The 21,439-nt window shown below is 56.2% G+C and overlaps 1 protein-coding gene across 1 annotated transcript in view; it reads left to right on the forward strand.

Annotated features, from left to right (window-relative positions):
• Positions 1-20,996, forward strand: part of LOC142861049 (transmembrane protein 273-like) — a 32,680-nt gene extending 11,684 nt beyond the window's left edge. The window contains exons 2-6 of the mRNA XM_076010307.1: positions 8,267-8,320; positions 9,728-9,868; positions 10,912-10,942; positions 14,607-14,630; positions 19,838-20,996. Of these exons, the coding sequence (XP_075866422.1) occupies positions 8,267-8,320; positions 9,728-9,868; positions 10,912-10,942; positions 14,607-14,630; positions 19,838-19,862 (275 nt within the window). The 3' untranslated portion in view covers positions 19,863-20,996. The remainder of the gene's footprint in view (positions 1-8,266; positions 8,321-9,727; positions 9,869-10,911; positions 10,943-14,606; positions 14,631-19,837) is intronic.
• The last annotated feature ends 443 nt before the right edge of the window (positions 20,997-21,439 follow it).

Here is a 21,439-nt window from a genome sequence, read left to right on the forward strand (position 1 = left end):
CCCTGCTCCTTTGGAAGCTCTCCCAGCACCTGGAGCATGGCTCACGTGGCCTCCTGCTCACAGAGGCATGGCTGTAGGCAAAATGCCAGCCAGGCCAAGCCGCCCACCCCCGGGAGCAGTGTGGCCAGTCTGGCTGCAGTCCCTCGCAGCTGGCCGCAGACTCTCCCCTCTGCTGGTCCGGGACCCTCACCTGCCCACGGTGCTGGCTGCATCTTGCACCAGTGTCCCCAGCTGCTCCGACCCTGCTGAGCCACCTTCTTTAGTCCCTTGGCCCTCTGCACCTTTGTGAGCCTCCTGGCCTTTGCACCTGCCTCTTCCTCTGCTGGGACACCTCCCCTGCCTGGCCACTCTCAGCCCCGCCACCCACAGCCTTGCTTTGTCTCCATTGCCTCGAACTGGTCCTGTTGCCTTCGATTTAAATAAGGACCCCCCAGGGGAGCTTCCCTGACACCTCCAGGCCGGGTTGGGCGCCCCCTTAGCCCTCCAGGCCGGGTTGGGCGCCCCCTTAGCCCTCCGGGCTGGCTAATTGCTGTGTGGTCTCACACGCCAGCCTGCCCGGGTGTGGAAGTCCTCACTCACTCCCAGCCCACCTTCCCAGGGCCAGGGGCCTGGGCGGGTCAGCAGAGCAGGTGGCCTGCTCTGGCAACGCCTGTGTCCTCTTTCCGTGGGTGGGGGATCCAGGGACATGCAGGAGGTCCAGAGACCCCTGCGCTACGCCCAAGCCCTCTCTGCTTTGTGCTCCTTTCTTCTCGTGTTCCTTTCGCTGGGGCCCGCACAGCTCTGCCAGGTAGGTTTGTGTCCTCCCCAGACTAGATCCTTTCACAGAAAGAAGGGTGAACAAGCAGCTGTGGGGGAGGGGGGTGGCGGATGTCCTGTTTACTTGAAGTTGGGCAGCTAGAGCCATGCTCTGATGAGACCGCAGAGGGTGACAGAGGAAGAGCAATCTCAGGTGGTTTCTGGGCTTGTGATGGGGAGTCTGAGTTTTTGCAAGTCATGGCAGTGTTGGAGAAGGCTCCAGACCCTGGCGGAAGGCAAGCGACTCTGGGAGTGGGAGGACCATGTAACCGAGGGCACTCCACCCGGGAGAGGCCTGGAGAAGCGAGGCTGCCCTTGGGGTAGATGTGCTTCATTTCTAGCTTCAAACAGCCCTGTGGAAGGCTGGAAGGCCATAGCCACTGGCCTTGCTTTTCTGAGAAGCAGACCCATTTGTGAGCCCTGAGGAGGGGGGGCTGCCGGCACCCCTCCCACCCAAACCAGCTGAATCACAAGAGTGTGCCTTGTGTTCCACGCTGGTCCCAGGCTCGGCCGACATTGCAGGGAGTCGCAGGATAAATGGGCGGAAAGGCAGGGCTGTCTCTGGTGAGTCTTCCCTATCCGCCAGGGTCCCGGGTCCCGTTCTCAGATGAGAAGAGTGAGGCACAGGGTCAAAGAGCGGAGTGCAGCATAGCTAGACTGTCTGCCCTGTGACTCTGCACGTCCCATCCCCTTTTCAAGCCTCTTTTGTGTGCTGTGGGGTGCCAGCCGGGCCCGCGGGGCTCCTGGTCTGTGGGGGAAGTTGGAGCCGCTCACAGGGGCAGCCCCTCGCGTCACAGGGCCGGGTCACATGTGCGATGCTATCGCTCCATTTGTTCCTCTCTAGCTGCAGTTCACTTGGTTCCTGAGGCCCCACATCACTCAGAACCGTGCACTTGATCTTGTCTCTTCAAGCCACTTCTGGTTTACTGCTCTGTGACTTTGGGGTACTGGCTCAGTCAGTTGAGTGCTGTTCTCCCCTTCCGCCTGCTCCCTGCATCTCCCGCTGGCAGAATCTAAGTTCCAAGTCTCCCCCATCATCCTGCTCCTGGGGGAAACAGCTCCCCTGGGGTATGGGCAGCTTTCAGGCCACCGAGCAACTGTGTCCAGTGCAACGATGCAGGGGAGAGGTATGATGAGGTGGACCAACAGAGCGAAAGGGGACTTCCAGGGGAGGTGGCTTCTGTGCTAAGTCTTGAAGTAGGAACTTCCACAGATACGAGGGAGAGGCATTGCATCAGTGACCGCAGCGTGTGCAAAGGCCCGGAGGGGCCCAGGGCTGCTCTGCTGCAGGTCCTGGGCAGACTATCTGAGGCCGTGCTGGGGAGCTCCAGGCTCACAGCCAGCATCCTCTGCTCCTGTCTCCTCCTCGCCAACCTGATTTCCAGTGACGCCCTATCAGGACCTGCCACCAAGTCATCGGTATTCTTCCAATTGTACATGACAGTTACTGAGCTCAGATAAGAAAGAGAAGGCATTTCCTCACTGTCCAGGGAGACATGCTTAGGCAGCTGGATTCAGGGGCTCAAAAGCTGTCTTTAGGACTTATCTCAGCTGGACCCTCTTCAGTGGGGACTTCAGTCTCGGCAGGCTCCCCCCATATAGTGGGCGACTTCAGGCTTCCCTCAGCCCCACAGGTGTCGGATCCAGCAGACATTCCTGCTTCCCAGTGTCCCCCTCAAAGTCCCAGAGTTGAGTCTCACTGGTCTGAATTGGAACATCTGCCCTACCCCTCAACCAATCACTGTTGACAGGAAGAGGAACTATGCTAATTAATGAGGTGTGGTTCACACAGCCATCCTTACCCCTTGACCAATCACTGTTGACAGGAAGAAGAACTATGCTAATTGATGAGGCATGGTTCACACTCCAGTCACATGGAGGTGGTTCGCCAGAGGAAAACCAGGGTACTGGTAGCAGACGACGGGTTCAGGTTTGGGCAGGCCATATAACAATGTCCACTACAGCATCCCTGTTCAGACTTCCTCCAGCTTGTGTTGTCTGATGTTTGCATGAGGGTGCTAAGCTATGCCTGTGATGTTCTGATCTTTCTTCAGTGTAAATCTGGTCTCTCATGTCACCCTGTGAGCTCTTTCATGGGGCTGTGGGTCTTTGGTTGCTCTTAGATCTCCCCTGGGCACAGGACCCCCTGGAGTGCTCTGCAGGTGCTTTATGTGTGTGGACCCTGTCAGGAGACCAAAGATGCCTGCTCTAGACATTTGAAACTGCTTCCTCTAGCGGAGAATGTTGGAATTCATGAGATCTAAAGTTAGGAGCCATTCTGCAATATTTAGGTTCCAAAATGAATACGGCCAGGCATCAATTGACAAACACTTAGGGCAGCCTCTCCCTATTTTTAGTTCAGATACTTATAGAATGACATATGGGTGCATGCACGCCTACTGGCCCACAGCTGGGAATCACACAGCCTGATTCTGCCCAAATAAGGGTGGCAAAGAGTATCAGTCCCCCACTGAGGGTGGACCCAACAGGTGGACTGCACAGAGAGGTCTGGATGCCAGGGATGGGCTCTCAGCAGGTCAGATTCCAAGTGAGAAGGGGCAAGGCTGGGCCACGCCCTCAGCTCACTCTGAATCAGCTCCTCTCATCTCAGTTGCGTAGAACAGCCCTGCCGTCTTCCTCTGCAGACAGCAGTGTGGCTGTCCTCCTGTGTTGCTGGGGGCCACAGGCCTCAGGGCCATGCACTCTTGCAGGAGGCTCCTTGCTGTCAGGGAAGCCACTGGCAGAGCAGGTTGTGTACTGCAGGCAGGAGGGGGTGCATGGAGGGGCTGGGGCCCACTGTTTTGGCAGGGAGGAGCAGAGTTTCAGGTACAAATGGGGCATGGGGAGAAAGCAGAGACTCTGGAGTCAAGAGCCCATACATTGTGTCATTCTAATGTGCCTTTGTGCACATTAGAAAAACCTCCTTTGTTCAGGGCCTAACCCAACCATGCAGGGAGGCTGTGCAGGTGGAGCTGCAGAAGGCCCAGAATCTCAGCAGGGCCATCCAGAGGCGCCTTCCTCTCTCTGCCCTAGGCAGCAGCAAGGGCCATGCCCTGGCTTTGTGCACTCAGCCAGTGTGGACGGTCTGAGGGAGGTGGGTCGGCCAGGCTCACTTGGCCAGTGGTGGCAGTCAGATGGGGTCAAGCCAATTTGGCCACCTACTGTCTTCCTGAATCTACTGGTCAGAAGGGTCCCTGCCTCACACCCCTTATTCCTACCACTGGGGGATCCGCCTGGTACATCTCACCCCTGCTCAGCCCCCTGGACTCTCCCGGGTGCCAAATTCCACTCTTTGTTTTGCAAGAAAGACCAGAGACCAGAGGCCAGAGAATTCCAGCAGAGAGCCGTGGTGCGGCTCCAGCTGCTTCTGTGCGCTTCCTCCGTGGCCGTCACAGATCCGGGGCGGCAGGAGCATTGTGGAGTCCTCGGCCATGCCGGCCCATGGGCCCTGCTAGGACACCCACCAACCAGCTACTCTGCAGAGCCAGGGCACTTCAGCGCCGGGCTCGCAGCGGGCGTATGGCCCAGGAGGGCCTGCCCCAGCTTCGGTCCCGGCAGGAGGCAGGCGGCCGAGCGGGTGGCTCAGGATGGGTCCTCGCCCAGGGTGGTAGCGGGCAGGGTGGCAGCTCCCTGTGCAGGGGATGGCTGCGCTGGGGATTTCTGTCCCTGGGGAGGGGAGAGGCTGCCGCCGGGTGTCCGTGGGGCTGGCTAGCAGGCCTTGCCGCCATCGCCTGTTTCGGTGCCCGGCCTGGTCCGCCGAGCACGCTTGTGCGCTGCAGGCGGGCTCCTGGGAGAGTCACTCAGGGCCCAGCCAGCCCCGAGGGAGCAGAGCTCCGCCCGAGAGGCCTGCCAGGGCAGGGACCGGGAAGCCTCCGTTTCTGAGGCGACACAGAATGGGTGTGGAGGGTGGTGTCCAGCAAGCCCTCCCCCAGCGGGGGCTGAGCTGAGGCCCCGGCACGAGGAGGGGCAGAAAGAGCCCCGTGCTCAGGACATGCACTGGGGGGGTTGAGGAAGGGTGTCGCTGGCCTGGTGAGATGGGGCCTGGCTGCCCTTTGGGAGGCTGCGCCAGGCTGGGCCGCGGCTTTCTGACACTGCGGTTTTCTCCTTTCTTTGTGCTCCCTCCCGCGGACGGCGTGAGCCGCCCGGGCATAGCCTCCGCGTGGGGCCCTGCGCGTCCGCCTGTGTTTCCCCGTGCCTCTCAGCGCTCCCACTCCGTCTGCTCCCTCCTTCTTTCTCTGTCCATGTTTCCTCTTGAACCAGTGTGTGCGCCGCGGCGGAGGCGTGGTCACGCAGGGCCCTGAGGGGACCAGGCGGCATGTCAGCGTGTGGGGGAGGCTGTCCCCTACGGCCTCCCGTGCCCCTGCCTTCTGCCCACGGAGGGCAGAGAGGTCGGAGGTGTCAGCGCAGGGCCGGGCGCAGGTGGGGCTGCAGCACGCGCGGCTCTGAGTTTAGGGCACAGGTCTGTCCGTCACACGGCTCTGCCACATCCCTGGGAGGTTCTCAGCCTGGCTGGAGCACGAGGGTTAATTCAAAGAAACAGCGAAAGGTGGTGGTGTGAGGCTCACTGGGGATTCAGAGATAAACACGGTCGGCCATCTCGTGTGCAGTGTGTCAGTGCGTGTGAGAGGGCGCCCACCCATCTCGTGTGCCGTGTGTCAGTGCGTGTGAGTGGATCTGGTCCACCCATCCGGTGTGCAGTGTGTCAGCGCGTGTGAGAGGGCGCGGCCCACCCATCTCGTGTGCAGTGTGTCAGCGCGTGTGAGTGGACGCGGCCCACCCATCTCGTGTGCAGTGTGTCAGTGCGTGTGAGTGGACGCGGCCCACTCATCTCGTGTGCAGTGTGTCAGTGTATGTGAGTGGGCGCGGCCCACCCATCTCGTGTGCAGTGTGTCAGTGCGTGTGAATGGGCGTGGCCCACCCATCTCGTGTACCGTGGTGTCAGTGCGTGTGAGTGGATGAGGCCCACCCATCTCGTGTGCAGTGTGTCAGTGCGTGTGAATGGGCGTGGCCCACTCATCTCGTGTGCAGTGTGTCAGTGCGTGTGAGTGGGCGCGGCCCACCCATCTCGTGTGCAGTGTGTCAGTGCGTGTGAATGGGCGTGGCCCACCCATCTCGTGTACCGTGGTGTCAGTGCGTGTGAGTGGATGAGGCCCACCCATCTCGTGTGCAGTGTGTCAGTGCGTGTGAATGGGCGTGGCCCACTCATCTCGTGTGCAGTGTGTCAGTGAGTGTGAATGGACGCGGCCCACCCATCTCATGTGCAGTGTGTCAGCGCGTGTGAGTGGGCGCGGTGCACTCGGGGGCTTGCATCTGTTGGAAAGACAGAAATTACTGCATTTCCAAAGAGACCCGTGATTAGAACAAAGCCGTGAACTTTGCTTTGGAACCCCAAGCTTTATCCATCTACCAATTTAGGCTGCAGAATAATCCTCATGATCCTTGCCGCCACCACACAGAGCAAAGTGGTCCTCTGTAGCGCTTCAATCTGCCACGTCACCCTGGGCCCCGCTGACAGTGGACGGCGGGCAGGGTACTTACTGCAGGTGGAGGACGTCTTCCTGCCTTGGCCGCCAGGTGTCCTGCAGCTTGGTCTTCCCCGATGAACACCTGCTTCCTTTGTGACACACAGGGGCATGGTGTTCTCTCCTCTGCCTCTGCCTGGAAGTCTGAACGTGAGAGTCAGGCTTGGGTCCCACCATGGGTCACCCCACCCCACACCACTGTAGCCCGTGGCCTGGAAGGCTTTGGTGTTATTGCATCTGGCAGCTTCTCCACATCCAGATTCGTGCTTGCAGGGCTTCCTGGGCTCCCAGTGCAGCCCTGCCACTGCCACTTCTCTTGGCCCTTGGATGCATTATCAAGTCCTCTATGCCCCTGGGTCCTTGTGCATCAACTGGCGATGGTGACAGGGCTGTCTCATAGGGCTGTTGCTGTGAGTATTAAATCTGCCAATACCAGAACCACACCCAGCATCTGACTCACAGCAAGCGGCCTGTTAATGTGCACCTTCCTCTCCAAGGCTGACACCTCTGCATAGCTCTTGCAGGACCCCTCTGTGGGACACGGGCCCTGCTGTGAGTGATATCTCCCATGTTAAGGTTTCAAGCACTGGTTAGAAATGTGAGGCACCCCTGAGGCATGCTCTGTCATATTCATTCATTCATTATGCCATCCAAAAGGCCACCAGGATAGCTAAATAGCGGAAAGGAGGGCTTTATTGCAGATATCAGATTGCAAACTTCTCCTGTGTGGTGTGAAGGTGCTTTTTATGAAGAGGGAAAGGGCAGGTTGGGTTTTATGCCTCGCAGGGTCTGTACCTCACAATAGAGTCGTATATATTCAGCGGGTTTGGGGGAAAGGTATACATATTTGTAGGGGGTCACGTGCAGGTGCAATGGGCACACAAATATGTAACACACACCCCTTGTTCACTTTGATTTTGGGGCAGGGTTTCAGCATTAAAATGAGGTGGAATTTGGCTCTTTACCTCACAAGGTGAACTACTGAACACTAAGACAGTTTGTGTGCAGTCGCTATGAGCCAGGTTAAAACTGGCTTTTAAGGTCTGCTTCTCTGTTCAATCAGATCAGAGTTGTAGGGTCTGGTTGTAAATCAGAGTCAGGAGGGGTTGGAAAAATTTTTTGACAGCTCCCATTGTTGGCAAGCTTAGCAAGGATGTGGTTTTTCTTATGGCCACAGGAATTTAGGAAGTTGCCATGCCAGCTGAGCCCTGAACCCTTGGTCCTTAGGTAACTTTTGTGTCCTTAACCCTAGGGTCTGTCTTAGTTGGATAAAGGGGCATCTATTTTGGTCTTTCAGGTCACAGTTCACTCAGCAGACATCTAGCGATGCCCACTCCGGCCGGCACCGCACCGAGTCCTGGGCCCTGCGCCTGCAGCGGGTGGGGGAGCAGCGGGAGAGGCTCCGCGGGCTGATGCCCGGGGAGCGTGGGCCGGGGCACGGCAGTGCTGGGCGCGAGTGGCCAGCACGGGTGAGCACAGCCCTGCAGCGCGCATGGGGCAGTTCACCTAGGTGCGGGAGTCAGGAAGGAAGCGACCCAGAACCAAGACCAAGTGAGGGAGCAGGGGGAAGAAGGAGCCGGGCAGAGGGTGCGGCCCAGAGGCAGCGGACACCCTGCTTGCGTGGGGAACTGGAAGCCTCACAGTCCTGCTGGACTAGCGGGCCGTGGGCCGAGGCAGAAGCCTAGACAGGCAGGCTGGGCTCAGCGTGTGGGCCTTGGAAACTGTGTTAAAAGGCCCAACTGAACCGACAGAATCACATTCCTGGACTGGGTTTTGAGAGGGCCTCTAATGTCCCAGCAAGGCTCCAAGACCCTTGGTGGCAATCAGGAGCCCACCTGTGTGCTCTGAGGGTGGTGGCCAGGTGGGAGGGGTGGCCGGGGACCCTCACCGCCTGGCCTGATCGCAGCTGGCTTTGCTCTCACTGGACTCTGGGTTTTCTTATCTTACAGACGTTGGGGGAGCTCAAGTGTTGGCAACTGGCAAGTCTGCTGGGGCTGAAATTGGTAGGTGACTCCATCTAACCCTGGGTGCCGGGTCGGGGGGCAGAAGGAGGCTTTCCAGAAATTGCAGGCAGGTGGCTGCGGCGCTAGAACTGGTTCCACACTGGTGAGTGCAGAACAAGGGCCACCCTCCCTCCAGGCCTGCCTGAGTGGCTAATGGCTTTATCCCAGGGGGCAGGGACCTGCACTGGAGCCTGTGCTCAAAGGGGACACTGTTACCTCCCCAGTGAAGGGGTTCATTCGCTTGGTGGACATCAGATCAACAGACACAGCCTAGCTGATTATAGCGAGAGAGTTTTTATTACCTGGCACAAGTAAGGAGCACACTGGGGTACGCTCCAAAGCAGTGTGTCCCGGAACAAGAGGGTCGGGCTGGCTTTGTGAGCATAGGGCAGTGAGGCGTGATCTGACTGGATCCTGCAAGGAGGTGATGCCAGGAGGCTGACCTGAATGGACCCTGCCATGGGGTGACCCAATCCGATTGGGTCCTGGATCCTGCTGGGTGGTGCCCACTTCTTCAGCTGCCTCTCCTTGGTCCAAGCACTTAGGCTCCTCTGTGGTTGCATACTTGGTTCATCTGGGCATGCTCAGGTTGCGTGACCTTCAACCCCGGGGCCCAGGGCAACTGAGAAGCAACTCACAACTTTGTTACATACAAGTTGAGCCAGATGGTCTGGTGTGGTTACAGCAGGAGGCATCTGGGCCACCCCTGTCGGGTCTCTGTGCTGGATGAGCAGCTCCAGACCCATACCCCTAGCACCCTGCGCTGCAGCTGCGAGCCCCGACAGCAGGCTCTGCCTCCCTGTGCATCCCCCACCCACACAATTCCAGCTCCCCCCACCCCCTGCCTGGCTCACCCGCAGGCAAGGTGCAGTCTGCATGCACTTCCCCTTACGGGCTCCTGACACCACGACTCCAGCCGGCCCAGGGCACCCCAGTTGTGTGGCCTTAGAGTGAGCTCTTTGCCTGCCCTCCCCAGATGCCTGCAGGCTCCTCAAAGGCAGACAGGCTCCTGTTCGCTTGCCCTCAGTGCTCGCCTCAGGCAGGTGATGAACACATACTCGGCAGATGGGTCAATGAGTTGATGAAGGGATAAGAGAGGAAGGGCCACAGGAAGCCAGAGAAACCAGCCACCTGCCACCTGGCCTGGGGTGGCAGGTGAGTATGAGGGCCCTGGGAGGTGGGAACGATTTCCACAGCTGGAGGGACCAGGGGCCGTGCTCCAGGAGGACAGGGTGGGATGTGGCGGAGGCTGGGGGCAGGGGCTCACAGGCGTGGAAAATAGGCTGGCCTCGGCGGTGGGAGCGTGCACGCGCGTGCTTTGGACGTCACCGCTTGCACAGGGAGCTGAGGAAGACCTTGCAGTGTGGCGACTGACGGAGGCCGCTGTTCGGTTCCTCCCTGCGCCAGACATCAAGTACGCCCTCATCGGCACCGCGCTGGGCGTCGCCATCTCTGCGGGCTTCCTGGCCCTGAAGATCTGCATGATCCGGAGACGCTTGTTCGACGACTACTCTTCAGACCTGAGAAGCGCACACCAGGCCCCCAGTGGTGAGGACTGGCCCGGGAAGCACAGCGTCCAGGCAGCCGCCTGGCGAGAGGGGGGCAACTCCACGGCACCCGCTCGAGGAGGCACCAAGCCGCAGTGCCCGCGCAGCAGCTGCGGCCGGCAGGAAATGCCGCCACCGTGCAGCGTGGGCGTCTCTCTCTGCGTCTCTGTGTCTCCATATGCCGCCACCTGTCTGTCTCTCTGTCTTTTGATCTCTCTGTCTCTGCCCCTCTCTCTGCCTCTGTCTGTGTCTCTGCCACCCTCTGCACTTTCCACTCGGCTCTCAGCACGCCTGAGAACCGGGCCCCTGGAGAAGGGCGGGGAGGGGAGCTCAGGTGGGCCCAGACAGACATGTCTGTTCTCTTTTCCGCATGACATGATCAGACAGCGTCTCCTCGGAGGGGTGAGGCTGGTCTCCGTGCGGGCAGGTGGTGGTGGCAGGTGCTGCCCACACTGCATAGGTGGTGGCGGCACCATCCTGTTTCCGTGCCTCGGGCAAGTGCGCTCAGACCCGAGCGCCGCGAAGCGCCGGCCGCCCGGCCGCGGCGCAGGGCGTGGCTCCGGGCCGGTGCCGCAGCCAGTCTGCGGTTGCAGCCGCAAACGCAGTGCTGACTCGCACGCTTTTCTCCCGAGGTGTCGCCTCAAAATCGTCCCGTGTCGTGTCACGCTGCTTAATGCAATGATGGCACAGTGTCGCGGGAGGCGTTTCCGAGCAGAGGGGAGCCCCACTGCGTGGACTGTGTGTCCCTGTAAACGAGGGGGAGGAAACAGCCTCTCGCCCACAGCAGACAGGCCCCGCATCACTTGAGGGCGCCAGGGAACCAAAGCGGCGGGCCCAGGTCCCCAGCCGTTTTGGCACCAGGGACCAGTTGCATGGAAGACAGTTGTCCGCAGAGCGGGGCGGGCGGGCAGCTGTGTGTGGGGCGCTGCAGAACCAGAGGGCCGGGAGCTGCTGGTCAGGGCCCGGGGGAGGCAAGGGCTCCAGGGAGCGCTCGGTCCCTCCTCTGTGCCGGCCCTCCCGCCTAACACCACCCTCTTTGTCTAGACGCCACGCTGCTGAAGAAGAGAGCCCCGAGGTAAGGCCGCTGCACTGGGGCAGGGAGGGCCGTTGCTGTCCCCGCATCCCACTCCCTGGCCTGCCGCCCGCCCTTCTCTGCACTCTGCCATGCTTTCTAGGGGGACTGGAATGCGCCATGGCCCCGTCCTCCCACTCTCCTCTCCTTGGGACCAGTGGGCAGGTGTCATGACAGTGGGGGCTTCAGAGCACAGCAGCCAAAGGGGACTCGGGCTCGTTTCTGCACACCCTCGGTCAGATTCTGGCCCACCCCTTGCTTGGAACCCTCCAGCCACTTGGGGGTTGGAATCCCCATCCCCCACTTAAAATGAGGTCCCAGGCTCTGCCACCACCGCTTGGGAGGCCACACATGGTCTGTCCCAGGTTTCTTGGCTTCTCTGCTGGCATCCAGCCACACTGCTCTTTTGCACGGAGTACACGTCCTCCTGGACAGTCCTGCCTCAGGACCTTGCACTTGCTTTTCCTACCATGTGAACTGTTCTTTTCCCATATAGCTGCGAACCTCACCCCTCATTTCCTTCACATCTCTACTTCAATGTCATCACTTCATTATAGATGGCCTGTTTAAAACAGAATCTTCCCTCCCCCACAGCCATTATTCTCTTCCCCTTACCTGGCTTTATTGTTTCTTAATAGTTCTTTCCTCCAGTTGATGTTACATGCTATATTGATTTGTCTTTTTTTATGGTTTCCTCCCTAAAATGCAAGCTACTTAAGGGTGAGGTCTCCCTTTTCACCTCTGTGGCCCTAGCACTTAGCTCAGTGCCAAGAAGAGAGTAGGTGCTCTTGTACCTGTTGAATGAATGAATGAGTGCGCACGAGGCCATGAGCCAGGTGCTGGGGGTTTAGAACAGAGAAGTAAGACAAGTTCCCTCCATCCAGGCGGTCGCTGGTGGAGGCTGCGCGTGGGAGCGAGCTCACGGGAGGGCTGTGGCAGGGCAACGTGCATGTCGCCTCATGTCTTGGGGGTGCAGAGGCCGCACAGCCAGCTGGGAAGGTGGGCTTCAGTCTGCATGTGGAAGGACAGAGAGAAGCTCATGTAGGCACAGGGGACCCCGGGTCATTATGGAAAGCCTACAGCCAGCAACTCGCAGCGGGCAGGAGCAGAGGGATGCGATGTTTTTGTGTTACAGTAGCATGGGGGAGGGCCCAGCGGGAGACAGGGACGCGTGCAGGGTGGTAGAGTCAGGCCCGCTGCAGATCCTGCTGGAGCAAGGCCAGGTGGAGGTGACAGAGGAGATGGCAGACGGGGGATGTGGAGGAGGTGGCTGGCGCAGGACCGAGGGGCTGCGGGGGTTGGTACGGCCATGTGGGGAGAGAAAGGGAACTAGAGCAGCTCTGAGTTTTCTGCAAGTAGGTGGGGGGGGCAGCTTTGGTTGTGGGCTAGGGGTGAGACGGGGTGAGATGGCAGCTACTTTTTCGAACATGGTGAGCCTGAGGTTTCTGGAGATTTCCAAGTAGAGGAGATGTTCAGTAGATGGCTGATGTTCAGGACAGAGGTTGGGGCTGAGACGGTGGTGGTGGCTTTTAGAAAGGGCCGAAGCTCAGTCTCACCCCCTAGTTCTTCCCTGCGACCTGGGGCTTGGTAGGCACCAAGTGGTGTCCAGTGCAGGAGTGGACGGACGGATGGGATGACAGACGGATGCGTGGCGCAGTCGTCAGAGGTCGGGATGCACAGCCCCTGTGGGTCCACGCCCTGGGGATGAGCCAGCAATGGGCTTTCTGGAGAAGGTCACTGTTTTGAGGATTTCTGCTTCTTCGGATGCTCTGATTTTGGCAGAGCTTTCTGGCTGCGAGGGCCCTTCCCACTCTCCTTCTCCCTGCCCTCCTCACCCCCTTCATTATGTCTGCTTACCCCACTGGGGCCAGGGCTGGGGAAGACAGAGGTGTAGTTGGGAGTCCATGTGACTTATCACCCAAAGTAGGACTTTGTGAAAGTGAGAAGAGGCACTGCTAAGTCCTAGGGAGACAGGGACGTGTGGTCACCCTAGGTGGTGTGGGCCTGGACTCCAGGCCCTGGGTGGCCACATGGCTCTCTTCTGGCTAGCCATGTCCCTTCTGCACCAGGCAGGGGTCTTTTGGAAATGTGTGGTGAAATTGAGGACATTTGGGGCTGGGGAACTGGGGTGCCAGGCGTCTCATCTCACAGACATGCACACATTCACACACACCTGACCCACACTGGATGAAGCTGTCACATTCCTCTCAGTAGAAGAAACACGCTGAATATCCCACAGTGCCACCAAACCCGCGAGACCACTCATATTGGAAAGTGGGGCTCCATGCCCCACCCCTAGCGGACTTCTCCCTGGGGCAGCTCTGTCTTCTTCTAGCCCTTGGGGGACAGCGTGATGCCAGCTCCCTGAGTGTGCCTCTGCAGCGCCTGGCCGGAAGGGCGTCGCGGTCTGCGCTCACCCGAGGCAGCGCTCACCCGCTGTGCGTCGGGTGCTGTTGCAGCCCCCCACTGTGGAACCGGGGCCCACTGGCCTCCAGCAGGGTTTTCACGCTGGCTCTTGGTGGACTGGGACACAGGGAGGCTGTGGATGGAGCCTGGAAGGATGAGGAGAATTGGCTCCAGGTGGAAGGGGACCTGGAAATGAACAGGTGACCTCCAGAGCCAGAACCTGCATTGCCTTTGTGGGTCCAGGTGGCCTCAGTGCTGGGAATGCAGGACACGAGTTGGACAGGAGCAGAAGCTGCAGACTGCTGCAGCCAGCTGAGGACCTGTGGTCAAGATCATTGAGCCCTGTGGCGACTTTAGCACAGTGACTGGCTCACCACCCCTAGGAAGGGCTCTGAGGTGCTTGAGCTCCGCCTGGCACAGCCAGGCTACCTTGACCATGCAAACTGCCCACATGCATTGAGGGGCACTTTGGATCAAGGGTCTGCTTTGGAAACCTCTAGAACTTGATACAGACCATGTCTCAGGGACATCTTAGTCATGGAATTCACACAGCGTGAAATTTCACAAAGCCCAACTCTTAATCCCGGTGGATGTGTGTGCATGCGTGTGCATGCGTGTTTGTGTGTATGCATGTGTGTGTATGTGACAACTCATGATTGACTCTGACACATACGTGTGTGAGGGAAGATGCTGTGAGCAACACACACAAGCCAGTCTGCAAGCTCTGCGGAATGAACAGTCACTGTGTTCTTGCATGATCGTGCAAGAGGAGCATCCATGTTCTGTGTGTGTGGAAGCTCTGGATTATTTTGAGACATCAGGGCTATGGGAAGAAATTTCCATAATCCAGGCAACATGAGTGCAAAATATTCAACAGTGAACGTTTCAAAAGTGAAGTGCAGGGGAAAAAGCACATGGTTGGATGCTGGAGGAAGGCAGATGGGTGGAGGGAGGGAGACAAGAGATGAAGGACAGGCGAGGGGTGCTGGGAGGCAGTGGCAGGGTGGGCGTCACTTGCCGGAGCCCTGCTTGGCAGGCGTCACACCAGAGCTCCTCTACAAACAGGCACTTCCCAACACAGGGGAGGCACAATTCAAGTTTCCAAAACTGACACTAGATGGAGTCAGGCTGAGTTCCCGAGAAGCTAGATCCAAAAGAAAAAGCTGTTGACAAGCGAGCCGTTCTCCTGCAGGAAAACTTTCCATGTGCTTTCTGTCATCTAAGACTTAGCTAATGAACGTCCTATTATCTTGTTTTGCAGGCTAAACCTCCATTTCTCTGAAAGGTGAGTTGGAAGAGAGATCATGTGTACTGAAAGGAGGGAAGGCAGCCCGCCCGCAGGGCCCGGTTCTGGTGCAGGGGTAATTCGGCAAGATTTAAAATGAAGCTGTGGGGCATTTACCTACTTACAGTTGAGAAGACTGGGCTTGAGCAGGAGAGTTAATTTTTTTGTTCTTTTTCCAAGACCTTATTTTTGGCAGTGGGTAATCTAACCATTAGCCAATTTAGTTCATTTGATGAAGAAAAAAAATTCCAAAACATCTGTTTGTGTCATCAAGCTGTCAGTTTGGCTGAGTGTTTGCTTCCCAGTGCTGCTCCGGGGCTCAGAGCGGACAGAGCCCGTGGGTGCAGGGCAGGGACTGCGGGAGGGGCAGGGTCCCGGGTCCCTACTCCTGGGAAAGAAGGCATCCGCACCGGGTTTGCGCAAGTCGCCGCTCCACAGTCCACCGTCCCCAGCGCTGCTTTCTCTCGCTCATTCCCCCGCACGCGCTTTACCCAGAACGCTGCCCACTGAGATCTGGCCCAGTCTGACGCGCCAGGATGGCCATGCAGGCCTGGCAGTCTCTCCACTTCTCTCTCACCTTCTTGCTTTTTGAAAAACCTTCAAATCCACAAAAAAGTTGCAGGAACAATGTAGTCAAAATTTATACATGCTCTGCCTAGATTCACTAACGACCACTGTGCTCTGTTTGCTTTCTCCCTGTGTACATCTACCTTTCTTGGCTGAGCCACCTGAAAATTAGTGTAGATATCATGATATTCACCCCCAAAACATCACCGTTGATCTCCTACATAATCACAATGCAATGACCACTCCCAGGAAGAGTAATGCTATTTCAATATCATCTATTATACAGTCCACATTCGTATTTCTCCAACTGTTTCAAAACTGTCTTTTATCTCTCTGTTTTCCAATCTAGGAAAAATATTTGTATTTGATTTCAGCTCTCTTTAGTCTCTTTCAGTGCTGACCACACCCTCTGCCTCCTTCTCCCCACAGCATTGTCGATTTTGAAGTACGCGAGCCAGTTGTCTCATACAATGTCCCGTTTTCTGCATCTGTCTGATTGTTTCCTCTTGAGTAGATTCAGACCGAAGGTTTTCTTGTCAAGAATGTACCAGAAGTGACATTGCGTATCTTTCGTTGTGCTGCAGCAGGAGGTGTGTGGTGCCGGGACGCTTGTTGGCGATGCTTCTCACCTGATCCCTTGGTTAGAAAGTGACTGCTCGCTCCCTGCACCGCAGAGATAAAGATTTCCCCTTTGCAATGAGTAAATAATCTGGGGAGGGGTACTTTGAGAACTTGTGAATATCTTGACCCCCAGGAGTTCATCACCCAATGATTTTACATCGATTCGTGATCCTGCTTGAATCAGCTATTGTCATCGATGGTTACAAAATACTGACCTTCTAATTCTAGCATTCTGTCTACATTGACTAGCAGCCACTCTTGGGAGGAAAGGATTTTCCTGTTTCTCTTTCTCCTGCTTGCCGAGCACTCTTACTGCGGACTTCAACGCACTTTAATTCATTGTCATCATGATTCTTTTTGATGCTTCAATGGTCCCACATTTGGATGTGCAGGTCACTTCTTAGTGGCTTCTGTGCCCTGTGGACAGGACCCTGCTAGCCTCTGAGCACGTCCTAGACTTCTGTCACTGTCCCGGAGTTCAGGCTCACCGTTTGCTGCTCCAAGCTGATATCGCCCATTTTCCCAAGCACCCCTGTTTTCCTTTTCTTCCATTTTGTTACCGTGGACTGATTTTTAGGAACCAAGATCTGGGCACACCGTGTGCTCAGGGCTACTGAGGTGCCATTGCTTCTATGCCCTTTCAAGGGACAGAGTCGGGAAATGTGCATTTCAATTATGAACTCAGTACCATAAGGCTTTCCCCAAGCTTTCCCCAGTCCATATTTCTATATTGCCCCATCTAAAGTAAAAACTGTAGTTCTTAGCCATATAAATATTTTTACTCATTTGCTCTATCCTATAATACACACAAGATACTTCCAGAAATTACAGCACTATACAGCTATAGACCTGCTTCATAAACTTGAAGGTTTCCTTGCAATGCTTTTTACTTATGAAGTTTAGCCCTTGTATGCAGTAAGAGTATTGTGTTTTCTCTGTGTGGTTATGTTGGCAGTTGGATAGAATAAGAAACACTTGTTTTAATGTGTATACTATAAATGTTTCCCTTTTTATCCTTTTAATTTAATTTAATTTTTGAAAATGTAAAACATGTACATTGTTCAAAGACAAAGCTATGTAGAAAGTAAACTCAGAGAAGTCTAGCTCCCATAACTGTCTACTGTCTCCTGTCCCTCTGCTACAAGTTACTATTTTCTATACTTCTGGTTGATCCTTCCTGCGTTAATTTAATAAAAATATATTTAATTAAATAATATTTTTACATTATATATAGTTTTATACAATTAAAAAATGTGTGCATATATATCTTTTCCAGTACTTGTATAGTTTTATTTTTTACTTAGATCTCCTATCCATTGGCATATATTCTGGTATGAGCAATAGATCCAATTTTATCTTTTTCCAAAATGGCAATCCAAGAATTTCAACATTGTTTTTGAGAACCACCCTATTTCCCCAGTGTTTCATTTGCTACTTTTACGGCACCCTCGATTTCCTCATGTACTAGGGCCATTGCAGGCGCTACGCTACTCTCCACCGGTGTCCGAGGTCACTCACGTGCCAGTGCGTGGACCAGAGAGGCCTCGTGGTGCTCCCTGCGTCTGGTGGGCTCATTTCCCTGCACGCACGAGCACATGTGCACATGGTGTTTCTTTCCCAGGGGCATGTTCTTGCTATTCTATTCCAGGTATTCTTGCGTATTTATTTTTCCACGTGAACTTCAGAATCAATTTCAGAATCTCTCTACAGAAAACAAACATCTTGATATTTTTATTGGGATTGCATTACACTTACATATTAAATCGAAGATGATTGACTTCTTTACCGTGTTAAACGCTCCATCAGGGAAAAGAGATAATTTTTTTAAGAAGTCTGTTTTTGTGTGTTTCAAGAGAGTTTTCAGGTTTTGCTCTCATAGGGTCTTCACATTTCTTAAGTTTATTCCTAAGTATTTTATATCTCCGTGGCTCTTTAAATGGAGTTTCCCATTATGTCTCTTCCCTGGCCATTGATTGCATATTGATTTCTTTTGTACATCAACATGATAGTGGCTGCCTTATTGAATGCTTCTACTGTTTGTGTTTGTTTACTCCTTGATCCCTTGAGTTTTCATGATACTGTGTCACCTGCCAAAGGTAGACCTTCTTCCCAGTTCTCATCCCTCTAATTGTTTTCTCCTCTCTGGCTGGGTCGGCTAAAGCCACCATCGCTGACAGGGAGGCGGTGCACGTGCTCGCCTGGTGCTGGTCTTGGAGGGACACCCGCTGGTGGCTTCCATCAAGCGGGGCACCCGCGTCAGGGCCGAAGTGCACATATTTGATCATGTTAAGGAAGCATTCTTCAGTTCCTATTTTACTGAGTTTTAAAAATCAGAAATGGTTGTTGGATTTTGTAAAGGTCTTTTCAGTATTAACAGGTAGTAAGGTGGGTGTCTTCCACAGATCCACCCTGGGACTGGGCTGGCTAACCACAACGGATAGGCACCCTCGTCATCAGTTTTAGTTCGGTTTTTGTTGTTTTTCTTCTCTCCTTGTTTGTCTACATGATTCCTGGAGGGCCTGCTGAAAGGTCTGAGTGTAGCAGCCGCTACACCGTGCAGTCCCAAACTCTCTCGCTCTTTCTCCTGAGCCAGCACAGGATGTCACACAGCCCATCCACCCGCTAGCCCGCCCGCAGACTCTGTGCCAGACTCGGCCCCGCCTTCCTGTCCCGGCAGGTGGTGCCTGGCTCCACAGTGGCTCGCGATGTGTCCCTTTCCAGAGGCGTCACTGCCTGTCGGAGAGCAACGGCACCCCTTCCCCGGCACGGGGCCGGGCCGCCGGGCTGGGGGAGGCTGCCCTCCGGCTGCCCGTCGCTCTGGGCACTGGGCTCTCAAGTCCGGCCTCTCCAGGTCCCTTTCTTAACAGAACCTGAGGGGTCTTCCAACTAGGGCTTATTAAAGACAAGAGGGATGAACTTTCTGCTCAGCCCCTGGGCCTCCAGCCCAGCTGACTTAAATTCCACGTTCTGCTAGCCCCACCATCCTCTAAAGGAGAAGCACAAACACCTGACAGCTTTGAGGCCCTCGCCTGGAACCCGCGCCCTCCCCTTCCCCTCGCCCGGCCTTGCTTGTTCCCAGCGTCTGCCTTGTCTCCGTGCTGGCTCTGCCGCGGTCAAGCTCTACAGGGCCAGCCTTGCCCTGGCTCCTGGTCCTCACGCTCGGGCTGGGGGACTGTGCTGGCCAGCTTGCGGTCTCCGACTCGGCTTGTCTTCCTGCCGCTGGCGTCTCTTCTCTCCTGGGGAGACGTGAGTTAGGTGTCAGGAGACTGTGGCTGAACATGCGCAGTGGAATGTCAGAGACACCGCGCATCATTCAGCGTGCGTGCGAACATGCCAGTCTGCCCTCACTGCACGTGGCGTCGCGTGGAGCTGCGGTGAGGGTGGGAATGTGTTCTCAGAGCGTGGAGGTCTGGGAGGCCCTCAGCCGTGCGTGGCCACGGCAGGGTCTTTGCCCGGCTTTCAGCCCAAGCTGTCTTATTCAGGGTCCTGTTTGGTGACCTCATCTTTTCTCCTGTGTTCCTCGTTTCTTATACGTCTGCCCTCCCCTTCCCTTCCATCAAGGCTGGGACAGTAAGTACAGAGAAGTCCCACCCTCGCCAACAGCTTGCGGTTCAGACGTGAAAGCGTCATTGCGGAGCCACAGCCCTAGAGGTCTACTTTGTTCCCTGTAGCACCTGCCCAAATGTGTGCAAAGTCTTCCACAGCAGAAAGGGCCACTTTCCCTGAAATATGCGTACTAACCTCAGGGGTGGCATCTTCCCTTTGCGACGCAGCGTGGGTGAGGCCTGGCTCTGTGGGCTCCAGCGTGGCAGGCGGGGGCGAGCTGCGGGGCGAGCCCTGGCCCGGACGCAGAGGCCTGGGCTTCAGGTTCCTCCCTGTGCTGCACGTGGAAATGCCGCCTTGCCGGGCTTTGCTGGCGAGCTCCTCCATACCTGTTTGTGTGGGTCGCAGACACACGTGAGCCGATGAGGCACAGCACGCTCTGCCAGTGTCTTCCAGCTGGTTCTCTTCCTTCCCAGAGATGCACGAGTGATTGAGCTGTAGGTGCCGGCCGCGTCAGGAGGGTTCAGCCGTGTGGGCGACCACTCGCGGGCCGCTGCGGTCTCAGGACGCTTTGAATTCGAACACCCGTGGCTGGTGAGAGACCTTCACGTGGACTCAACACCGGAGGCAAGTAATGGAAAGAACGGAACTTACGTCCCTGTGTCCTGAAGAAAATGTCACTCCTCTTCTGCAAGAAGCTGGCTGCGCAGAGGGAGGCCTGAGCGCTTTAGCCAGCAGTAGGAAAAGATGGAAGCCAAAAAGTCCACACCACCTGTTGTAGTCCCCTCTGTTGCAGCTGTTCATGCTTTTGTGATGGCACTGTGTCCCACAGCAAATGGCTCATGGAAATGGGAATCGCCTGAGACACAACTTCCTGAGCACTATCATCCTGTCAACAGCTAAGCAGCACTTTCTAGAACCGTTGGCCTCACCTTCTTAGCTTCCAGGAAAATCCCATGTTAAAGACAGATCCTGTGAACACTCAGGAGCCCTGAGACGTGGCGACCGCGAGGCAGTCTCCAGTCCTGTGAGGGTCTGGCCTGGAGGGGAAACGGCAGGCGGGGCACCGTGGAAAGGGCCGGGTCGGGAAGGGGCCTGCAGCTCTGCGGGCCTTCACATGGCGGCGCCCACCCAGGACTAAGTGAGACGGCAGACGCCGGGCCTTGTGCAGAGCTACGCACATGTCAGCTGTCGCTACCAGCCTGATGTCATCGCTTTGCGGTTATTATTACAACTTGCATGGCTTTTGCATGAAAGACGCGCATGGTAGAGGCTCAGGAAGCCCCTGTCCCTATGTTGTTGCTGTCAAGGCAGGGCTCTGCGGTGCAGGCCCCACAGAAATTCCTCCCGCCCGTGACGCAAGCCTGTATTTCCGGGACTGCGTCACAGAAGACTCCTTGCCCTCTCATCGGCAGAGACTGGGCTGTCCTCCTTGCGTGTGACGAAAGAGGAGCTACATTTCAACACGGGGCGCTGCCTTATCACAATTTGCCTGGATTCCCAGGGTGTCTTTCATCTGACTTGGTGATGATGTTGTTCATTGGCAGCCTTTGTTAACCGATAACCGAGCGTGGTGATGCGACGTTCGTGAGCAATGTTCTGTGTGTAACATAGAATAAACCATCTTGTAAGGGATCCGCTAATTGATTTGCTTCCTTTAGCAGCACTTTAAATAAGACATCCGGTCTGTGAGGGCGGGAGCACTAGCGAACAGAAGGTGAGTGCTCCGGCGCACAGAACTGTGGGTCTTCTCCCCGCTCCACTCATGACATGCTCGTCCAGCTCCACCACGGGTCTCTGGTTTTGTTTCAGCCCCACACAAGGTTTCCTGTGTGAAAAACAGAGAAATATGCTGCAGTCCAGCGTCCTCGCCTTGGGTGGTAAAGGCTGACGTCATCTGGGAGGCAGAATGGGCTGGGGGCCCTTGGCAGTGGGCTCTCCCTAGCTTGTACCCGAGACCCAAGCTCAACGGCTCCCTTCTGGGAGTCCTTCCAGAGCCACTGGAAGCTCTCTGAAGCCCCTCTTCACAGCCCCTGCCCAGAGCAGCTCCGGGGACAGGGCCTTCAAGAGGGAGCTCT

This window comes from Microcebus murinus, chromosome 14 (assembly GCF_040939455.1).
Source record: "Microcebus murinus isolate Inina chromosome 14, M.murinus_Inina_mat1.0, whole genome shotgun sequence".
Lineage (NCBI taxonomy): Eukaryota > Metazoa > Chordata > Mammalia > Primates > Cheirogaleidae > Microcebus > Microcebus murinus.